The 18196-nt window shown below is 41.6% G+C and overlaps 1 protein-coding gene across 2 annotated transcripts in view; it reads left to right on the top strand.

Moving 5' to 3' along the window:
- The window catches only part of LOC110527722 (rho guanine nucleotide exchange factor 3), a 121412-nt gene that overhangs the window by 41932 nt on the left and 61284 nt on the right, over window positions 1-18196 (top strand). For both annotated transcript variants that reach the window (XM_021609182.2, XM_021609183.2), the window contains one exon: window positions 2742-2804. In XM_021609182.2, the coding sequence (XP_021464857.2) occupies window positions 2742-2804 (63 nt within the window). The remainder of the gene's footprint in view (window positions 1-2741; window positions 2805-18196) is intronic.

The following is an 18196-nucleotide window of genomic DNA, read 5'->3' as shown; positions in this document are numbered from 1 at the left end:
TTTTTAGCTAGCGATGGGGAGATGGGGGCTGTGAGTTATAGGGCTGGGGAAGTTGCACTGGAGAAGGAAAGGGGGTTGGTGATGGAGATGCTGAATTGTTTCCAGGCTTCATCATATTCTCCATGTCAGAAAGTCTCTCAGCTAACTAAATGCGGAAAATAATGTGTGTAGGGGTTGTTCCATTTTTTGCAAGGGAAAATCAAGTCTGACATTTCAAAGTGGAGATTGCATACCGGTAAATATCAAATACAGAGCTCTGACTAAGGATCGGACCCTTTTTTTAAATGTTCACCTAAAATGACAAATCTAACTGCCTGTATCTCAGGACATTCTTGATACCATTTGAAAGGAAACGCTTGGAAGTTTGTGGAAATGTGAAATTAATGTAGGAGAATATAACACATTACATCTGGTAAAAGATAATACAAACATTTTCAAGTACATAACTATAGAGAACATACAACAATTCTATGGTAATACAACATTTTTGTTTACACACTCCCAGGAATGTCATACATGATGGATCATTAGCTTATACACTAACTTTCGCACATCTAGGTGGCCGGACGGGGTGGGTGTGGAGCCAGAGACAGCAGGGGTTCAAACTGTAGAACCCAGTTCCTACATTTAAAATATAAAAATAGATTTTATCAAACAAAACAATGCTATATTTTATCGCTGGGACCCTCAAGATGACAAATCAGAGCAAGATTACTGAATGAAAGTACACTATTTACCTTCAGAGGTGAATGTATCAAACCAGTTGCCGTGATAAAAGTTTGTTGTTTGTGCACTCTCCTCAAACAATAGCATGGTATTCTTTCACTGTAATAGCTACTGTAAATTGAACCGTGCATTTAGATTAACAAGAATTTAAGCTTTCTGCCCTTATAAGACATTTCTATGTCCTGGGAAATGTTCTTGTTACTTACAGCGTCATGCTAATCACATTAGTGCACGTTAGCTCAACCGTCCCGGTATAGGGACATCGATCCCATAGGAGGTACAAATATGAGCAGGAAATGTTAATCATAAGGAAATATCTCTGATGCAGATGATAGTTAAACCTTCGGAAATGTATTAAGACAGTGACCCACTCTTTCATTAACTATTACTAATTATGTTTTCAGTCTGACTGACCAGTTGTTTCTCTCTGAATGCTCAATAAAATAGTTAAAGGATGATCTAGAATAGTCCGATTACAGGAAAACATTTACTTCAGAAACCACAGTAGGCCTATGGGCACCAGTCCTTCCCTGTTAAATCCCCTGTGTATTTCCTGAGCAAAATAAATAGAGGTTGGTGGAACCTTATTGGGGGAGAACGGGCTCGTGGGAATGAGTGGAGCGGAATCAGTGGAAGGGTTTCAAATACATCAAACACATGGTTTCCAGGCGTTTGATGCCACTCCGTTTGCTCCTTTCCGGCCATTATTATGAGCCATTCTTCCCGTCAGCAGCCTCCTGTGACCTACATTTGTTTGGGTCTGTTGGATGTTGTGTTCAATCAGCAAAAAAATTGAATTCTGGAATGAGTTTTCTGGCCAGTCTTCAGCAATCAGAGAAATGAATGTAGCTTTATCTGGACTTCAGAGTTCTTTGAGTTCACATACGTTAGAGAAAAGTGTTTACATCATATGTAACGTAATTGTAACAATGCCCTTTGCGTAAGGGTTCCATACGTAACAACTCCAACCAACACATCTGTGTTGAGCTCCACATGCCCGATTGTTCAGTCTGGAAGATCCGTTGGAGTGTGTTGTGGAAGTTCTGTTGTAGGAACGATGTGTCATTGTTGTGTTCAGCTCCATACGATTTGTGTGGGTCAGCTCTCCTGTTAGAAGGCTATGGAATGTTGTGTTCCATTATAGAAGGACTTCTATCCGTGTCATATAGCAAGTAGTCAGGCCTCAGAAATATGCAGATTTATCTCAGAGTTGTTCTGGGCTCATATTCACCAAGAGTAGGACTGCTGTTTTAGGATATTTGCCTTCTTGTTTGCCTATTCATATTTTTTTTTTTATCATACTGAATACGATTATATGGACAGAGGGGACTCAGGGGAGGTGATCCTAGATCAGTGCTCCTAGTCTAAAATATATTTTTTTAACACAGGCTTGAGTTCATACTGTATACATTACGTACCTCAACACAACTCTCTTTCAGACACAACTCCTTGCTTCCCATGTCCCATTGTTCAACTCCTCTCCCTGACCTCAGAAAATCCTCCCGGTAGCCAGGCAGGAGAATTCTTGTTGTCATGGGAATTAAACTGTTATACGGCAACAATAATAACACACTACAACTTGTGTAGAATACAATGCCAAGTAGAAAGAAACAGTGAACGGAATCCATTTAGATTGACTGCTGCTATGCCTGTAAATATAGCATCCTAGTTTATCTACTAAATGGTTGGAGACGAGCCAAAACTATTAAGTGCTCCACTGATTGGCTTATTATATGTTGGATTTATGTTAGCCTAAAGGCATCAGCATGCTTCAGTTCGGCTGGCGGCTAGCCGAAGTCAGCTAGGCGACCTGAACGAGTGTGCTTGCATACTCCCTAAAAAGACCATTGCTTGAAAAAACTATTTTGGTTTTCACAGGGCAACCTGTAGTTTAGCAAACGTATTGAGTGTGTGCCAGTAAATTATTTTTATTCAGTTCCTCACATGTTACCTTGCTTCCATGTTCTCTATAAAAAAAACTCACCCTCTGTGTTGTTGTTGTTGTGTGTTTACAGAAGAAGAGGAAACAGAGGAGGAGGGATGTGGACTCTCTCAGCTTGTGCAGCCTGGATATCAACGTGAGTACAGCTCATTCTCAGAATACTGGCTTTTCCTTTGCCCCTTCCTCCTCACTCTCTTCCTCTCTCTCTCACTTTCTACCCCCCCCCCCCCCCTTACCTCCTCCCCTCCTTTTACCAATTAGTGATATTGAAAATTGGTGATAATTGAGGAACCTGGAGAAAGGACGATTGAACAACACTGATCAGAGGGAGAACACTGTCTCTCTCTCTCGACCCCCTTCCCTCTCTCTCTTTCTCTCTTTCGATGGGCTGTGTGATTGATACAAACAGCAACTTGCATTATGAGACTCTCTGCTTCCCTAAAGGTCAGGCCATTTCCACGCTTATTCCTATTTCCTAAGGTCCGTGCTACGAAGACCCTTTAGTAAATAGCTAGTCTTGACATTCCCAGTCCTATAGTACATTGTGGTAGGCAACCTGTCTGTCAAGGCTAGGGATACTAGTAAATAGCAGCAGTAATAGCTTGGATACTTATTTCACTATTTTGTTCTCCTTGGTTGGGCCTGTGTGTATGAATGCTGTGTATGAACCATTGAATGCTGAACTACTGTGCGTCTTGTACTGAAATACCTTACAATACTACGCAGCAAATTTTCCAGTGTTAAAAAAGGGCCTCCCTAAGGTACTGCATCGCAGTGCTAGAGGCGTCATACAGATCCGGGTTCGATCCCGGGCTGTGTCACAGCCAGTCGCAACTGGGAGACCCATGAGGTGGCGCACAATTGGTCCAGCGTCATCCGGGTTAGGGGAAGGTTTGGCCGGCTGGGATGTCTTTGTCCCATCACGCTCTAGCGACTCCTTGTGGCGGCCTGGCGAATGCACGCTGACTTCGGTCGCCAGCTGGACAGTGTTTCCTCCAACACATTGGTGCAGCTGGCTTCCAGGTTAAGCGAGGAGTGTGTCAAGAAGCAGTGCATCTTGGCAGGGTCGTGTTTTGGAGGACACATGGCTATCCACCTTCGCCTCTCCCGAGTCTGTATGGGAGTTGCAGCGATGTGACAAGACTAACTACTGTACCAATTTGATATCACTGGAACAGTGTTAAATTAACACACTGCTTAGTGTAAGGCCTTATTCAAATATTTCCCTGAGCTTTTCCCATTTTCGGTCCTATGGACCAAGTGAGAACTTCAGCGAATGTGTTATCATGAAAAAAATACATTATTTAATACAATACCATACATATTTCATAAAGCCTTATTTTGAGGGCCTAGTTTTACCCTATTTCAGAAGCCTGAAACTTATAAACATCCCTTTGAATCAAAAACCACATCCATCATTATCATATTTCCCAGCATGCTCTATTGCAGGTAGATTCTTAGAATGGTTTGTTTCAATATCTATGTTTTTGCATGTACACTGATTGATTAATCCAATTACTTAGTTTGATTTTCTGCACCCGTTTCTGAAATGTTTGTTCCAGTTTTAAAGGTTGTCCTCAAAATGTTCCGAACCTTGGTACTCATTCTGAATAGAGAACAACTGATATGGATTTGTTTTAGAACCAATACTGATTTTTGGGGGTCAAGGAGGCCAATATTCAATATCAATTAAATTACAAAATGTTGACCAAATTTCCCAGAGACAGCCATGTATGCACTAATGCATACATTTTTTAACCAAACAAAGATTTCTCTTTACCAATCTAACTACATATAAACATAATGGTAATAATTGTATTTTAATGATACATTTTTGATAAACTGGGTAAATTAAGATGGCATAGGCCTACTCACAATACAGGTGAATACATATTCAATAGGAGTGTGTGCATGCATTGTGTTATTGGGCTTGTTTTGGCTGATCAGTGGAGTCTATGGTGCCACTGATGACAAACAATGAGTATGCCTTCCATTTGGGACAGCTGAAAATAATTGCGCTGATTTAAAGAAGAAATAAAACGGTCCTTCTTTAGACTAGTTGAGTATTGGGGAGGCAGGTAGCCTAGTGGGGCGGCAGGTAGCGTAGTGGTTAGAGTGTCGGACTAGTAACCGAAAGGTTGCAAGATCAAATCCCCAAGCTGACAAGGTAAAAATCTTTCGTTCTGCCCCTGAACAAGTTACCCACTGTTCCTAAAAATAAGAATTTGTTCTTAACTGACTTTCCTAGTTAAATAAAGGTAAAATAAAAAAATCAGTATTTGTTGGTTCAATTACAGGCACAAAATGTCCAGAAACCAATAACTTTCTTCTGAAACTCGTCAGTCTATTCTTGTTCTGAGAAATTAAGGCGAAAAATGGCCAACAAACTGAAGATCTCGTACAATGCTGTGTACTACTCCCTTCACAGAACAGCGGAACTCTAACCAGAATAGAAAGAGGAGTGGGAGGCCCAGGTCCACAACTGAGCAAGAGGACAAGTACACTAAAAGGCGAGCATCCCAGAGTCGCCCCTTCACCGTTGACATTGAGACTGGTGTTTTGCGGGTACTATTTAATGAAGTTGAGGACTTGTGAGGTGTTCCTGAAGTACCACACAATGCTGTTGGCTCTTTGGCTGCTTGTGTTGACGTGGACATTAATTAGCAGCCATTTCCACATTTGTAGAAGTAAGAGAATTCTATTTAGTTAACAGCATAAAAACCACGACAACATTAATTTGCTCAAAGGATGTACTTTTAAAGCCCAGACTGAAGAAGCCTTGCATCTCAGACAACAGCACAGTCAGAAAACAAAATAGCTTTGGGTGGTGTCAGGAAAATGCTTCCAAAGCATTGGTGCTAAATTATATGCCTTGAACTTGTGTTGGGCTGTTGGCTGTTTCCACAGAGTACATTCAGCGTGTCCTAACACAAAACCAAGCTGTGGAATCTGGTTCAAGGTGTTTTGCTACTTAGGTTTTTAAGTATTGAGGCAGTAGGGAGAGAATAGTTAAGGTCTGGGTGAAAAGGGAAGATGTGTGCATCTCTGAGTGGGGTGTCAGTTGATTGACAGGTCCAGAGCTGGGTAAGACAGATCTGGGTGTTTTACTGACACAGTGAGGTCAGATCTGAGGTGGAACTGTGGTGTTTAAATGCAGACCATTGTGATGAGTACTGTCCGATCGTTGTTTTTAAAACAGCACTCCTCCCCTTACCGATTCTAATGACTCAAGGGTGTAAACTCAGACAGAAATAGGAAAAAAATATATCCATGGAATAAATTGTTTATTTAAGATCCAAAATTCTATTAGAAACAGTTTGTATTATCTTGTAAACTCTTCAACGTGTTGTCGTCAGCTACAGATAGTCAACATGTCCATTGTATTAAAAAGGTCCCCACAGTACCTACTATTACCAATACTAAACTATTATTTTAGGATTGACAGCCAAGGCAGGTCCTGTGTACTGCAATCTATAGGCCCAGTGTTAGTTAGACTGGAGTCCAGGGTACACAGAGTGACTGTAGAGCCAGGGCAGGGCTAGAGCCAGGGGTAGGGGGAAAGGTGGTGTCACATGCCTGCTTGGCGTGTGTTCAGCAGGGTGACTGACTGGCTGGCTCACACAATGGCCGGGTTCATACCCCGCTGCTGGCGGGGACCACTGGAAAAGGAGGCTAATGCTATTGTTTCTCCCCTTGCTCCTTCTGATGAGGGAAATAGCCTATTGGTTGATATCAAACGACTCTAGAGTAAATCCACGTGTATAGTCTATGTTGGACTCAGGACTATAAAAGCTCCACTCTCCAGGTCGTCATTGTACATACACAGTTGTTTTTAACTGACTAGCCTGGTTAAATAAAGGTTAAATATATAAACATATGTAATTCTGGACTACACTTTTTTTGACAGGGTTCAACATGAGTATTCATCCACTCTTTGAGGACAATTGAATAAATCTGTAGTTAAATTAACCCTAGTCTTGTGCTTCCATTTTTTCCAAGTCTCGTTTTTGCTCGGCTATTGGAACAAACTTGCGAAAGCGGGAAATTGAGGTTAATTTGACTCGAACTGGTGTTTACCTGTCTTGGGGCAGCAGTAAGTAACAACCGTTTATTTTTTCTGTCTAAACCTGTCTAATCCTCTTGTGCTCTCCCTAGATGATGAGAAAGCATTTGACCATGTGGAGTGATCTTACCTATTCTTTACTCTGACTAAATTTGGTCTAGGGGACAACGTTATAAAATGGGTTAAAGTTTTATATGATGATCCTCAGGCTGCTGTCCTTACTAATGGGCTATGGTCAAATAGCTTTTCTATACACAGAGGTACCAGACATGGCTGTCCTTTGTCCCCTCTCCTATTTGCACTCGCTATGAAACCACTGGCCGAGGCCATCAGAGTAACGGCTGCTATACAGGGGCTGCTCATTGGTGACGTTCACCATAAAATAAGCTTGTATGCTGATGATGTCCTGATATTCATCTCTAGTCCCGAGACTTCAATTACATCTCTTGTTAATATTATTGAATTATTCCGTGAATTCTCAGGCTACAAGAATAACTTAACTAAATCAGAGTCTATGCAACTTGGTAACCTTCATTCTGTACCTAATACTTCTCCCCCTTTCCTTTTAAATGGTCTCCTTCAAGTTTTACGTATCTGGGTATATTTGTAACTCCTAAATTCCAGCAAATTTCCAAAGCCAATTTTGTTCCCTTGTTTGATACAATAACACAGGATCTGTAGCGCTGGAACTCTCTTCCGATTTCATGGTTGGGTAGAATATCCCTCTTGAAAATTAACATTTTACCTAGACTACTTTACCAAATCCAAATGATCCCACTCTTACTCTCCAATAAAGGTAATAAAGGATGTACATGGATGGCTAAGTTCCTTTATATGGAATAAACGCAGGCCGAGACTTATATGGCAATATGGCAATATTGCAGCTGCCAAGTTCTATGGGCGGCTTGGATCTGCCCAATATTAGGTTCTATTAGTGGTGTGCCCACCTTTGTTATATTTCTGACTGGATCACAAATGATGACTCCTCTATTTGGTTAGACATTGAGACTTCTTTTTCAAAATACCCCTTACAGGATATTTTATTTTTCAGAAGTTTCAAGTCTGTTAAAGATCACTGCAATAACCCCATTACACTTAACACACTCAAAGTATGGAGATCAGTTCAACGTTTTTTGGGAAGGTCCAAACTAACCTCTGCTCTTAACCGAATTCTTAACAACCCAGATTTTGGTCCAGGATGGCTGGATGCTGGCTTTAACTTTTGGCTTAATAAGGGCACAGGCAGACTAAATTATTTATTAGCTGATACGATTTTACTGTCATTTGAGCAGATAGTTGAGAAACACCGACTCCCAAAGCAGGACTTTTTCCGCTTTCTACAAGTAAGACATTATATTTTGAAGAGCACCACCTTAATTGACAACCCTGATGTGTCTGTCATTGAAATAATTATTTTTCCCCCCACAAAGGAAAATACCTGTAATTTTGTTTTATGATGCTTTAAGGTCCTTTTCTACTGTTGAAACACAGAGGGTGAAACAAGTGTGGGAGAAAGAATGGTCTGTTACTATTGACGAAGAGATGTGGGAGGACATTTGGAGATATGCAAAAACAATATCTATATGTAATCGTACTAGAGCAATTCAGTTAAGAATAATACACAGATTGCATATATCCCCAAATCGCAGACATGCTCTTCCTCTTCTCCTCAGTGTCTTAAATGTGAAACTGATACAGGCACCCTAACACAAAATACGAAGATACTGGTGGATACAGTGGATTAGTGATCAGGTTCCTTCTATTAAAGATTGGCATAAGATACTATTAGAATGGGTGCCACTGGAATATTTGACATGTACATTGCATTCTAAAACAGATCAGTTCTACAAAGTATGGGAACCTCATCTAAATGATCTAGAACCTGGGGTATCAGCTATTATGCTGCAAGGATTTTCTGAGAATGGTGGTGATCTATTTGTTTCAGAGTTACACAGTACGTTCCATGTGTTGAACCTAACTTATTGGTTTAAACTGAGCTTTTGTTTAATTTCTGTTTGTATGTTTGTTTAAAATGTATGTATAGAAAGACACAATGATGGGGATGGGGTGAGAGAAGCGCTGAGCAGGGAGGGGAAGATGGTGTATGTATGTATGTATGTATGTATGTGTGTGTGTGTGTGTGTGTGTGTGTGTGTGTGTGTGTGTGTGTGTGTGTGTGTGTGTGTGTGTGTGTGTGTGTGTGTGTGTGTGTGTACTGTTTTTGCTTCGTCTTTGTAGCTCTTAATTGTGAAATTCCAATGAAATAAATACTGTTTAAAAAAAAGAAATTCTGTCTAACCCAGCATGAGAATAGTTTAATCTGGATATGAGGACCATGGCATTGTTTCTAGGAACTAGCTTCCCGCAGACCTGTATAAGGTAGTGGGGAGAATGTGTGCAGGATTTCCATCACCAGACAACAAGACTAATGAGACGTTTAAAGTATCCAATCTGGACCAAACACGATCCCTATATTCTTAGCTACAAATATCCTTTTAAGACAATTACTGGAGTTTCACGTGAGAACGTTGTTCTGGGCTGTTAGTCAAGTTTATGTATCTACTCCTGTCCACATTTACGAGTTGCAGTGTATCCCTCTTGTGTATCCAAGATTGCCTATTTTTGTTTGCAATGACGATCTATGCTCTGTGTGTGTATGTGTGCGTGTGCGTGTGTGTTTGGTTAGATTCGGGAGTGCGAAAAGCTGACTATTTAACAGGAGACAGAGGAATAAACACAACCTTCGACTGGCAAGACCATTTATACAAACAGAACAGTCTCTCTTTGTCACTAAAATATATGGATGTGTGCGAGAGGGAGACAACAGATTAAATGTAGAAACATTTATACGAGTTGAAACATTTACAGTGTGTCATATTGTATACTCTATCCAAGTTGGTCCAAGCCTTCTGTAACAGACTCCCTTGGTATCACGACAAACAGGGGGGGGGGGGGGGGGGGGGGGTGTAGGAGAATAGGCTTTGTCGTGCCCTCTTCACAACTGTCTTTGTGTGTTTGTACCATGATAGTTTGTTGGTGATGTGGACACCAAGGAACTTGAAGTGCTCAACCTGCTCCACTACAGCCCCGTCGATGAGAATGGGGGCGTACTCGGTCCTCCTTTTCCTGTAGTCCACAATCATCTCCTTTGTCTTGATCATGTTGAGGGAGAGGTTGTTATCCTGGCACCACATGGCCATGTGTTTGTCATTGATCAGGCCTACCACTGTTGTGTCATTGGCAAACTTACTGATGGTGTTGGAGTTATGCCTGGCCGTGCAGTTATGAGTGAACAGGGAGTACAGTAGAGGACTGAGCACGCACCCCTGAGGATCAGCGTGGCGGATGTGTTGTTACCTACCATTACCACCTGAGGGTGGCCCATCAGGAAGTCCAGGATCCAGTTGCAAATTGGAGATGTTTAGTCCCAGGGTCCTTAGCTTAGTGATGAGCTTTGAGGGCACTATGGTGTTGAATGCTGAGCTGTAGTCAATGAATAGCATTCTCACATAGGTGTTCCTTTTGTCCAAGTGGGAAAGGACAGTGTGGAGTGCAATAGAGGTTGCATCATCTGTGGATTTGTTGGAGCGGTATGCAAATTGGAGTGGGTCTAGGGTTTCTGGGATAATGGTGTTGATGTGCCATGACCAACCTTTCAAAGCACTTCATGGCTATAGATGTGAGTGCTACGGGTTGGTAGTCATTTAGGCAGGTTACCTTAGTGTTCTTGGGCACAGGGACTATGGTGGTCTGCTTGAAACATATTGTTATTACAAACTCTGTCAGGGAGAGGTTGAAAATGTCAGTGAAGACACTTGCCAGTTGGCAATTCTAGCCTGGCATCGAGCTTGCCAGGTTAGTTAAGCCCTGCAACCTAACTAGCCAAGCCTCAGCAGCTAACCGTGTGATGCTAGCTACAACAGGAGATGAAGCCAACACAAAAGACGAAAGCAAAAAAACCTGTGAACAGTTCAACTGTAAAACAGATCAAGTCATGCTGAGGAGAGCTAAGTATAACTCTTCTGTGAGGAAGAGAGGTGAGAATGATCAGAAGGCAGGCGATTGGCTCTTTAATATGAGGGGAGAGGCTCCTTAATTCGCCACTCGACCTGTCTGTCTCCGACAGATGTGTATGATTGGTTCTTCGAGCTACTTAGAGATTCTGGTGAATCCCAGTAGTGAGATTTTAAAACAAATAATTATACAATTGTTTAGGCAGGTCTTAAGAAACATTATAAGACTAACAAAATGTTTTTTCAAAATAATAAAATAGCATATTTTGAGTTTAATTATATTACTGGTCTGTGAAAAGCCTATAGGCTACATGGCTGCGCCATGCAAATTAAATCAATAGTTTGTTATTTTGTTCATTAAACAGACAAGACACTTACATTCACCTGCCCTGATCACAGTCAACACACATATACAGTGCATTCGGAAAATATTCAGACCCCTTGTATTTTTCCACATTTTGTTACATTACAGCATTATTCTAAAATAGATACAATTATTTTTTTCCCCTCAATCTACACACAATACCCCAAAATGACAAAGCAAAAACTGTTTTTTTAAACATTTTTTGCAAAAGTATATAAAAAACAAATTCAAAAACAAAATATCACATTTACATAAGTATTCAGACCCTTTACTATTTTGTTTTAGCACACATGGCAGCGATTACAGACTCAAATGTTCTTTGGTATGACGCTACAAGCTTGGCACACCTGTATTTGGTGAGTTTCTCCCATTCTTCCCTGCAGATCCTCTCAAGCTCTGTCAGGTTGGATGGAGAGCGTCGCTGCACAGCTCTTTTTATGTGTCTCCAGAGATTTTTGATCAGATTCAAGTCCAAGCTCTGGCTGGGCCACTCAAGGACATTCAGAGACTTGTCCTGAAGCCACTCCAGCATTTTCTTGGCTGTGTGCTTAGGGTCGTTGTCTTGTTGGAAGGTGAACCTTCGACCTAGTCTGAGGTCCTGAGCGCTCTGGAGCATGTTTGAAATGAAATGTTTGAAATGAAATGTTTGGATCAAGTTTACAGGTAACTAACTATATTAGATACTTTGTAGTCATGTTGCACGAGTTGGAACCAGTGTTTTTCTGGCTCAAATGCGCCAAATAAATTATACATTTTGGAGATATAGCGACAGAATTTATTGAACAAAAGGACCATTTGTCATGTTTAATGGACATATTGGAGTGCCAACAGAAGAAGATTTTCAAAGGTAAGGCATGAATTATATCTTTATTTCAGACTTTTGTGTCGCACCTGGCGGGTTAAAATGTGATTTTCATGTGTTTGTTTGATGGGGTGCTGTCCTCAGATAATAGCATGGTTTGCTTTCGCCATAAAGCCTTTTTGAAATCTGACACTGTGGCTGGATTAACAAGAAGTCCATCTTTAAACCAATGTATAACACTTGTATGATTCATGAATTATTATTATGAGTATTTCTGTTTTTGAATTTGGCGCGCTGCTATTTCACTGGGTGTTGTCAAATCAATCCCGTGTGCGCGAAGGGATCACTAAGAAGTTAATCTGACCCAGGTGCCCGGGTAGATGTGTTTTGCATCACGTGAAAATTGATTGCATTCATTTTGGAAGCAAGCTGCCTCCTGGGTGGCTCAAAACAAAAGTGACGTAATTAAGCACATGGAGAAATGAGGAGGATTCTGTGTTTTCACATGCAAAAGTGATTGCTTTTGATAAATAGTCTTTTGAGAATAGTCCTCTCTGAACAGTTGATGTTGATGTGTGTGAGGCTGGTAAATCTAATGAATTTATCCTCTGCAGCAGAGGTAACTCTGTGTCTTCATTTCCAGTGGCGGTCCTCGTGAGAGCCAGTTTCATTTGCTGCAAATAAATGCTCTAAATGACAATATTTTTATTTGGAATTTGGGATAAATGTTGTAAGTAGTTTATAGAATAGAACTAAAATGTTCATTTCACCCAAACACAAACCTATAAATAGTAAAACCAGAGAAGCTGATAATTTTGCAGTGGTCTCTTAATTTTTTCCAGAGCTGTATATAAAAAAAAGTTCTAAAACAAAAGTTGCGCCCCTGGCTATTTGTAGTCCCATTTGTTATCGGCTGTCACAGGAAGACAGCGAAACATCTTGATTTTGTGTTTAATGGAGATCTTCTGTGTATAAAGTGATACGGAAGGGCAAAAAAGCATCTAACCTCCCCGGGACTGCCGCACAGAAGAAATATTAGCCCACAGAGAGAAGCAGGAGATTGAACTTCACTCAACATTCTCGAGCAGTGGTCACCAACCGGTCGATCGCAATCGACTGGTCGATCTCCAAGGCATTCCTAGGAGATCGGGAGCACCTGTAGGAAGGAGACAGAGAGACAGCCTGGTGCGAGGGGCTGCCACCGGAGGGCTGGTGCGTGGAGGTGGCACCAGATAGACCGGACCGTGAAGGCGCACTGGAGCTCTTGAGCCCCGAGCCTGCCCAACCTTACCTGGTTGAATGCTCCCCGTAGCCAGGCCAGTGCGGCACTGGGCTGTGCGGGCGAACCGGGGACACCATGCATAAGGCTGGTGCCATGTACACCGGCCCGAGGAGACGCACTGGAGACCTGATGCGTAGAGCCGGCTTCATGGCACCTGGCTCGATGCCCACTCTAGCCCAGCCGATACGGGAGCTGGAATGTACCGCACCGGGCTATGCACACGCACCGGGGACACCGTGCGCACCACCGCATAACACGGTGCCTACCCGGTCCCTCTCTCTCTCCGGTAAACACGGGAAGTTGGCGCAGGTCTCCTACCTGCCTTCGCCACACTCCCCATGTGCCACCCCCAATACATTTTTGGGGCTCTCGGGTTCCTTCCGCGCCGCCGTGCTGACTCCATTCGCCGGTATCCCTCCTCACACTGCTCCAGAGAATCCTAGGCGGGCTCCGGCACTCTCCCTGGGTCGACCGACCACCTGTCTATCTCCTCCCAAGTAGTGACATAGTCCAGATCTCGCTCCCATGTCCAGGAGTCCTGCGATCGCTGCTGCTGCCCGTTACCACGCTGCTTGGTCCTTTTGTGGTGGGTGGTTCTGTAACGGCTGTCTTGGGAAGAAGGAGAGGACCAAAACGCAGCGTGGTTAGGGTTCATCTTTTTAATAAGAAACTGAACACTTCAAAAATACAAAACAACAAAGTGACAACCGAAACAGTTCTATCTGGTGCAGACACACAAAGACTGAAAATAACCACCCACAAAACACAATGGAAAACAGACTACCTAAATATGGTTCTCAATCAGGGACAATGATAGACAGCTGCCTCTGATTGAGAACCAAATCAGGCCAAACACAGAAATAGAAAATATAGAAAAACTAACATAGACTGCCCACCCCAACTCACGCCCTGACCGTATAAACAAAGACAAAATAAAGGAACTAAGGTCAGAACGTGACAACCATTTAATTGTCTGCACATGCTTGTGAATTGTTGCATTATTCAAAAGTGCAATATGGTTTGTTTGCATTATTCAAGAGTGTAGTTAATACGTTTTAGAGGAAAAGTTGTTCACATTGTTGAATAATGCTTACTGGCTAGTAGCTACTGTGATGCTGATATTTCTGGTAAATTTGGAGCTGCAGGGCAAGAATGTCTTGTTGCCAACCACAAGGCAAGGATGTAATGTAAATTGGAAATTTTATATACATTTTCTGTAAATTGAAATCTCTTATTGCGTGCCTCTCCTTAAACATTTGTCAATGGGAATAGCCCATAGAGAGTGAGGGGTTGGAGTTGTAGTTGCTCAACATGTACATGGTCATCTGCAGTAGGCACCAAATGGAAGAAAACTGAGCAAAATGTGTAGGGACTATTTACATTTTCCAGTAACAAATGTAAATGTTTGTTTTCCTTTGACATTTTGTAACACAACCTGGTATTAGCTGTCAGACAGGTGTGCGTTTAGGTAAACCTGGGTTAGCTGGCTTGCTAGCTGGTTTAGGTGAAGCCAGCTGTGTGCTTGGACCTGTGATATCTGGTCTCTGGGGGAGTTGCTGGGAAATTGAAGGCTATAAAAGCAGAGTGCCGGGCAGGCACAATTCCTTGGTCTGCCTAGCGTGTGTGTGTGTGTTGCTCATTGAGGAGCAGATGGCTAGTTCTAGTTCTCCTCAGTGGAAACAATCTGACTGAGGCCTGTTACAGCAGGAAGCTGTGCCCAGTCACACACACACACACACGCAAACAAACAAACACACGTTCCCTCAGACCTGACTGACCAGTGGAACATCACTGATGGACAGTGTGGTCATTAGGTAAAAATTCCTGTTCTAAAATCACTTCCCTGCTGAAAACCCCCAGCAATAACCAGCATAGGCTGGTGACCAGCCGTTGTTGTGTTTTTGTCTGTCACCCACAAAACAAGCATCAAGTCACATGCTAGTTCACAAAGTGATGTCTAATTCCTATTGTTATGTAGCCTGAGCGGCAATATCTAACAATGTGGTATTTTACTCACCCACACTCTGCATTCAGAATGGCTGCCAAGGTTAGAATAATGAATAAAAGAGACCTAAACCATCTAAACTGGAACAACCATTTCAGTAAGGGGTGCAATAAGTCCAATTAAAATATTGAATTTGTTTAGAAAATGTGTTATTTATCTTCGTGTAGCATAAGATTAATTAATTAATTAATTAATCAATCAATGTACACGCAAAAACACATATATTGAAACAAACAATTCTAACAATCAAACTGCAATAGAGCATGCTGGGGAAAATGATAATGATGTGCGTGGTTTTGCAGACCATCTTGACCAGCACTACATCATGCTGAACCAGCATACACTTTGTCAGGGCTGAGGGTGATATGTGTAACCACAATTTTTTTTTTTTGCATTTTAGGAAGTGTTCTTTACTGCTGTATTGGTTGTGAAGAACCATCCTGTTCTTTCCCTCCCCACCATGTTTTCCTTTTATGCCATGAAATGCTACACTGTTAAGAAGTTCCTGTAATTTTAGGGTACACTACAGGATACTGGTTGCAGTGAAAGTAAGGTAAACACCAAGTTAATGAATGTTTACAGCTGAATTAAGGTGTTATTGCTGTAAAGGGACAGTATGCTGCTGAATGCTGGTTACTTGAGACTATACCTCACTTGAGATTTGAACTCACAACCTCTTAGTTGCTAACAACCTGAATTTCCTGCTATGCCACCAAGTCTGTAGGCACCATAGAGATCGGCCACAGATTAATGGCGATAATACGTTTCTGGACTTTGCTAAAAGTGGCCCAGAAACAAGTCAATAATTGACAGATTACCTGACAACACCAATGTAAAAAATAGCAGTGCTCAGGGACACTTGATGTAAAGGGTACATAAACGCTTAGGGGATTTGAACTTGCAAGCTTTTTGGTGGAAGTGCATTAATGTTTCAGCAGTGCCACCAGGTACATCTTTATTACCAATAACATATATCCACACACTCTCAAAATTAGGGTATGGTTATTGTACATTGTTGTTCCCTGGGGTGCAAAAAGGTCAAAGGTACACATAAGGTGCCTTCAGAGGTATACATTGGTCGGTTCATTTTAGGGTACATGTGCAAATAATCTAGTATAATGGTACATTTTTCTACCCAATATTTTTAATATAAGGTACAATCATCACTGTGCTTTGAAATGTAGGTGGGGGCAATATACCTGTGGGGCTTATTAACATATTTGGGGGCATGATCTAATATGTGTGTATTTGTGCTGACCATCAGTGGAAGTGTTGTACCAGTTTAAGTGGTTGATGGTTATGTTGTCAAAGGTTGAGCACCCCCCGTTTAACTGTGAATTATACAGGCTGTATAAGGGTATGTGATGTTAAAGAGCTGCACCGTTAAGAGGTGACTGTGCATTTCACAGTAACTTAATAATGGTTAGTTTTCTGGAAGTTGTTGTTAATTTTGTGTTAATAAGCTAGCAACCAGTTGTCAGTAAGTTATTGTAAAATTCACAGTAATTGCTAATAACTAACTGGCAACCAGATGTCAGTAAATTACCTTAAAATACACAGTGATGTACTTGCAAATAGCTGCCAGTAGCTCACTGTACCTTCACTTAACTTTTTTGATTACAAGAAAGCTTAAAATAATAGGTGACAACCATTAAGCACACTTGGGAACTGGCCTCAACCTGGCAGAAAACTGACCTTCCTGCCACTAGTGATGTTACATTTAATACCAGAGCTCTGAGGCATGCGTCAAAATCATTAACCAACCAACTTCAAAAAAGTGTGGCATTGCGTGTATCACTTTATCATTAGTACGTCATCAATGATATAAGTGCTTATTCAAACCTTGTGTTGCAAAATGCAAGATCCCACTGATTTCGCTGTGGTTCCATTGCTTTCTTCTATTCCAAGCTGTTTTCAAACACCGACCTCTACTGGACACCATAATTCAAAATATGTGACCGACCAGCTCAATTTGGTCTTATGTAGCAAAATGTAAAGTTGTGTTTTTTACATTGGATGAAAGTAGAGACTCAGAGTTAGAAAATGGTATATCATACACTACAGTTGAGGAACAATGGCTAAGTAATTCTGCTTTGAAAGTTTATAAACTTGTAACATCACTTTTGAGAAAATGGCCCTTGAATGTTTTGGTGCCTACTGGAGAGCTCTTCTTTGCCTACACCCACTCAGCATCGTTCACACCCTTTTAAGCTTTAGCCACACCCATCTCTTTAAGGATCACACAGGCTATGTACTAAACAACCAAAGATTTCAAGACTAAATGCTGGTTTATACTACGGGTGTGTTCATAAATTTAATCTGGAGTGCCAGAGTGTGCTCTGGGCGTTGTCAGATTGGCCGTTCGTAAATTCAGAGCGTTTCCCTCACAGAGAGCCCACTGGACGCTTTGGAACAAAAGTAGGGTTGATTCGAGCGTTCTTACCTAACAACAGCAGTGAAGCACCCAAGCTAAATGGCTAACGTTGGCTAGCTTGCTAGCTACTTCCAGATACAAATGAGAGAACAGCTCACTCTGACCATTTTACTCACCCTAGCAGTGTTGGTTAGGCTGTTATATTATCCAGAGTGTTGGTGACTGCAGCTGTGCACTGGCAACAATTTAATCATTATGTTTTTTGCCAACGTGTATTGGCCACAGGTGTTCAGCGTTCGTAAATTCGACAGTTATTCTGCACTCAAATTTACAAGCTATTTCTATCCACAGTGACATCATAAACATTCTACTGAAATAGTTACTTGCAAAGTGGAGTCTTTTGTTTAGACATGTAGCTAACTAGCTAAACAATGAACCCTATTCCCAACTCATAATCTTACTACCGTGCATGAATCTACATATAGACTTTTTCTACTGTATTATTGACTGTATGTTTGTTTATTCCATGTGTAACTCTGTGTTGTTGTATGTGTCGAACTGCTTTGCTTTATCTTGGCCAGGTCGCAGTTGTAAATGTGGACTTGTTCTCAACTAGCCTACCTGG

This window comes from Oncorhynchus mykiss, chromosome 7, assembly GCF_013265735.2.
Source record: "Oncorhynchus mykiss isolate Arlee chromosome 7, USDA_OmykA_1.1, whole genome shotgun sequence".
Classification (NCBI taxonomy): domain Eukaryota; kingdom Metazoa; phylum Chordata; class Actinopteri; order Salmoniformes; family Salmonidae; genus Oncorhynchus; species Oncorhynchus mykiss.
This window is presented reverse-complemented; position numbering and strand designations above follow the sequence as displayed.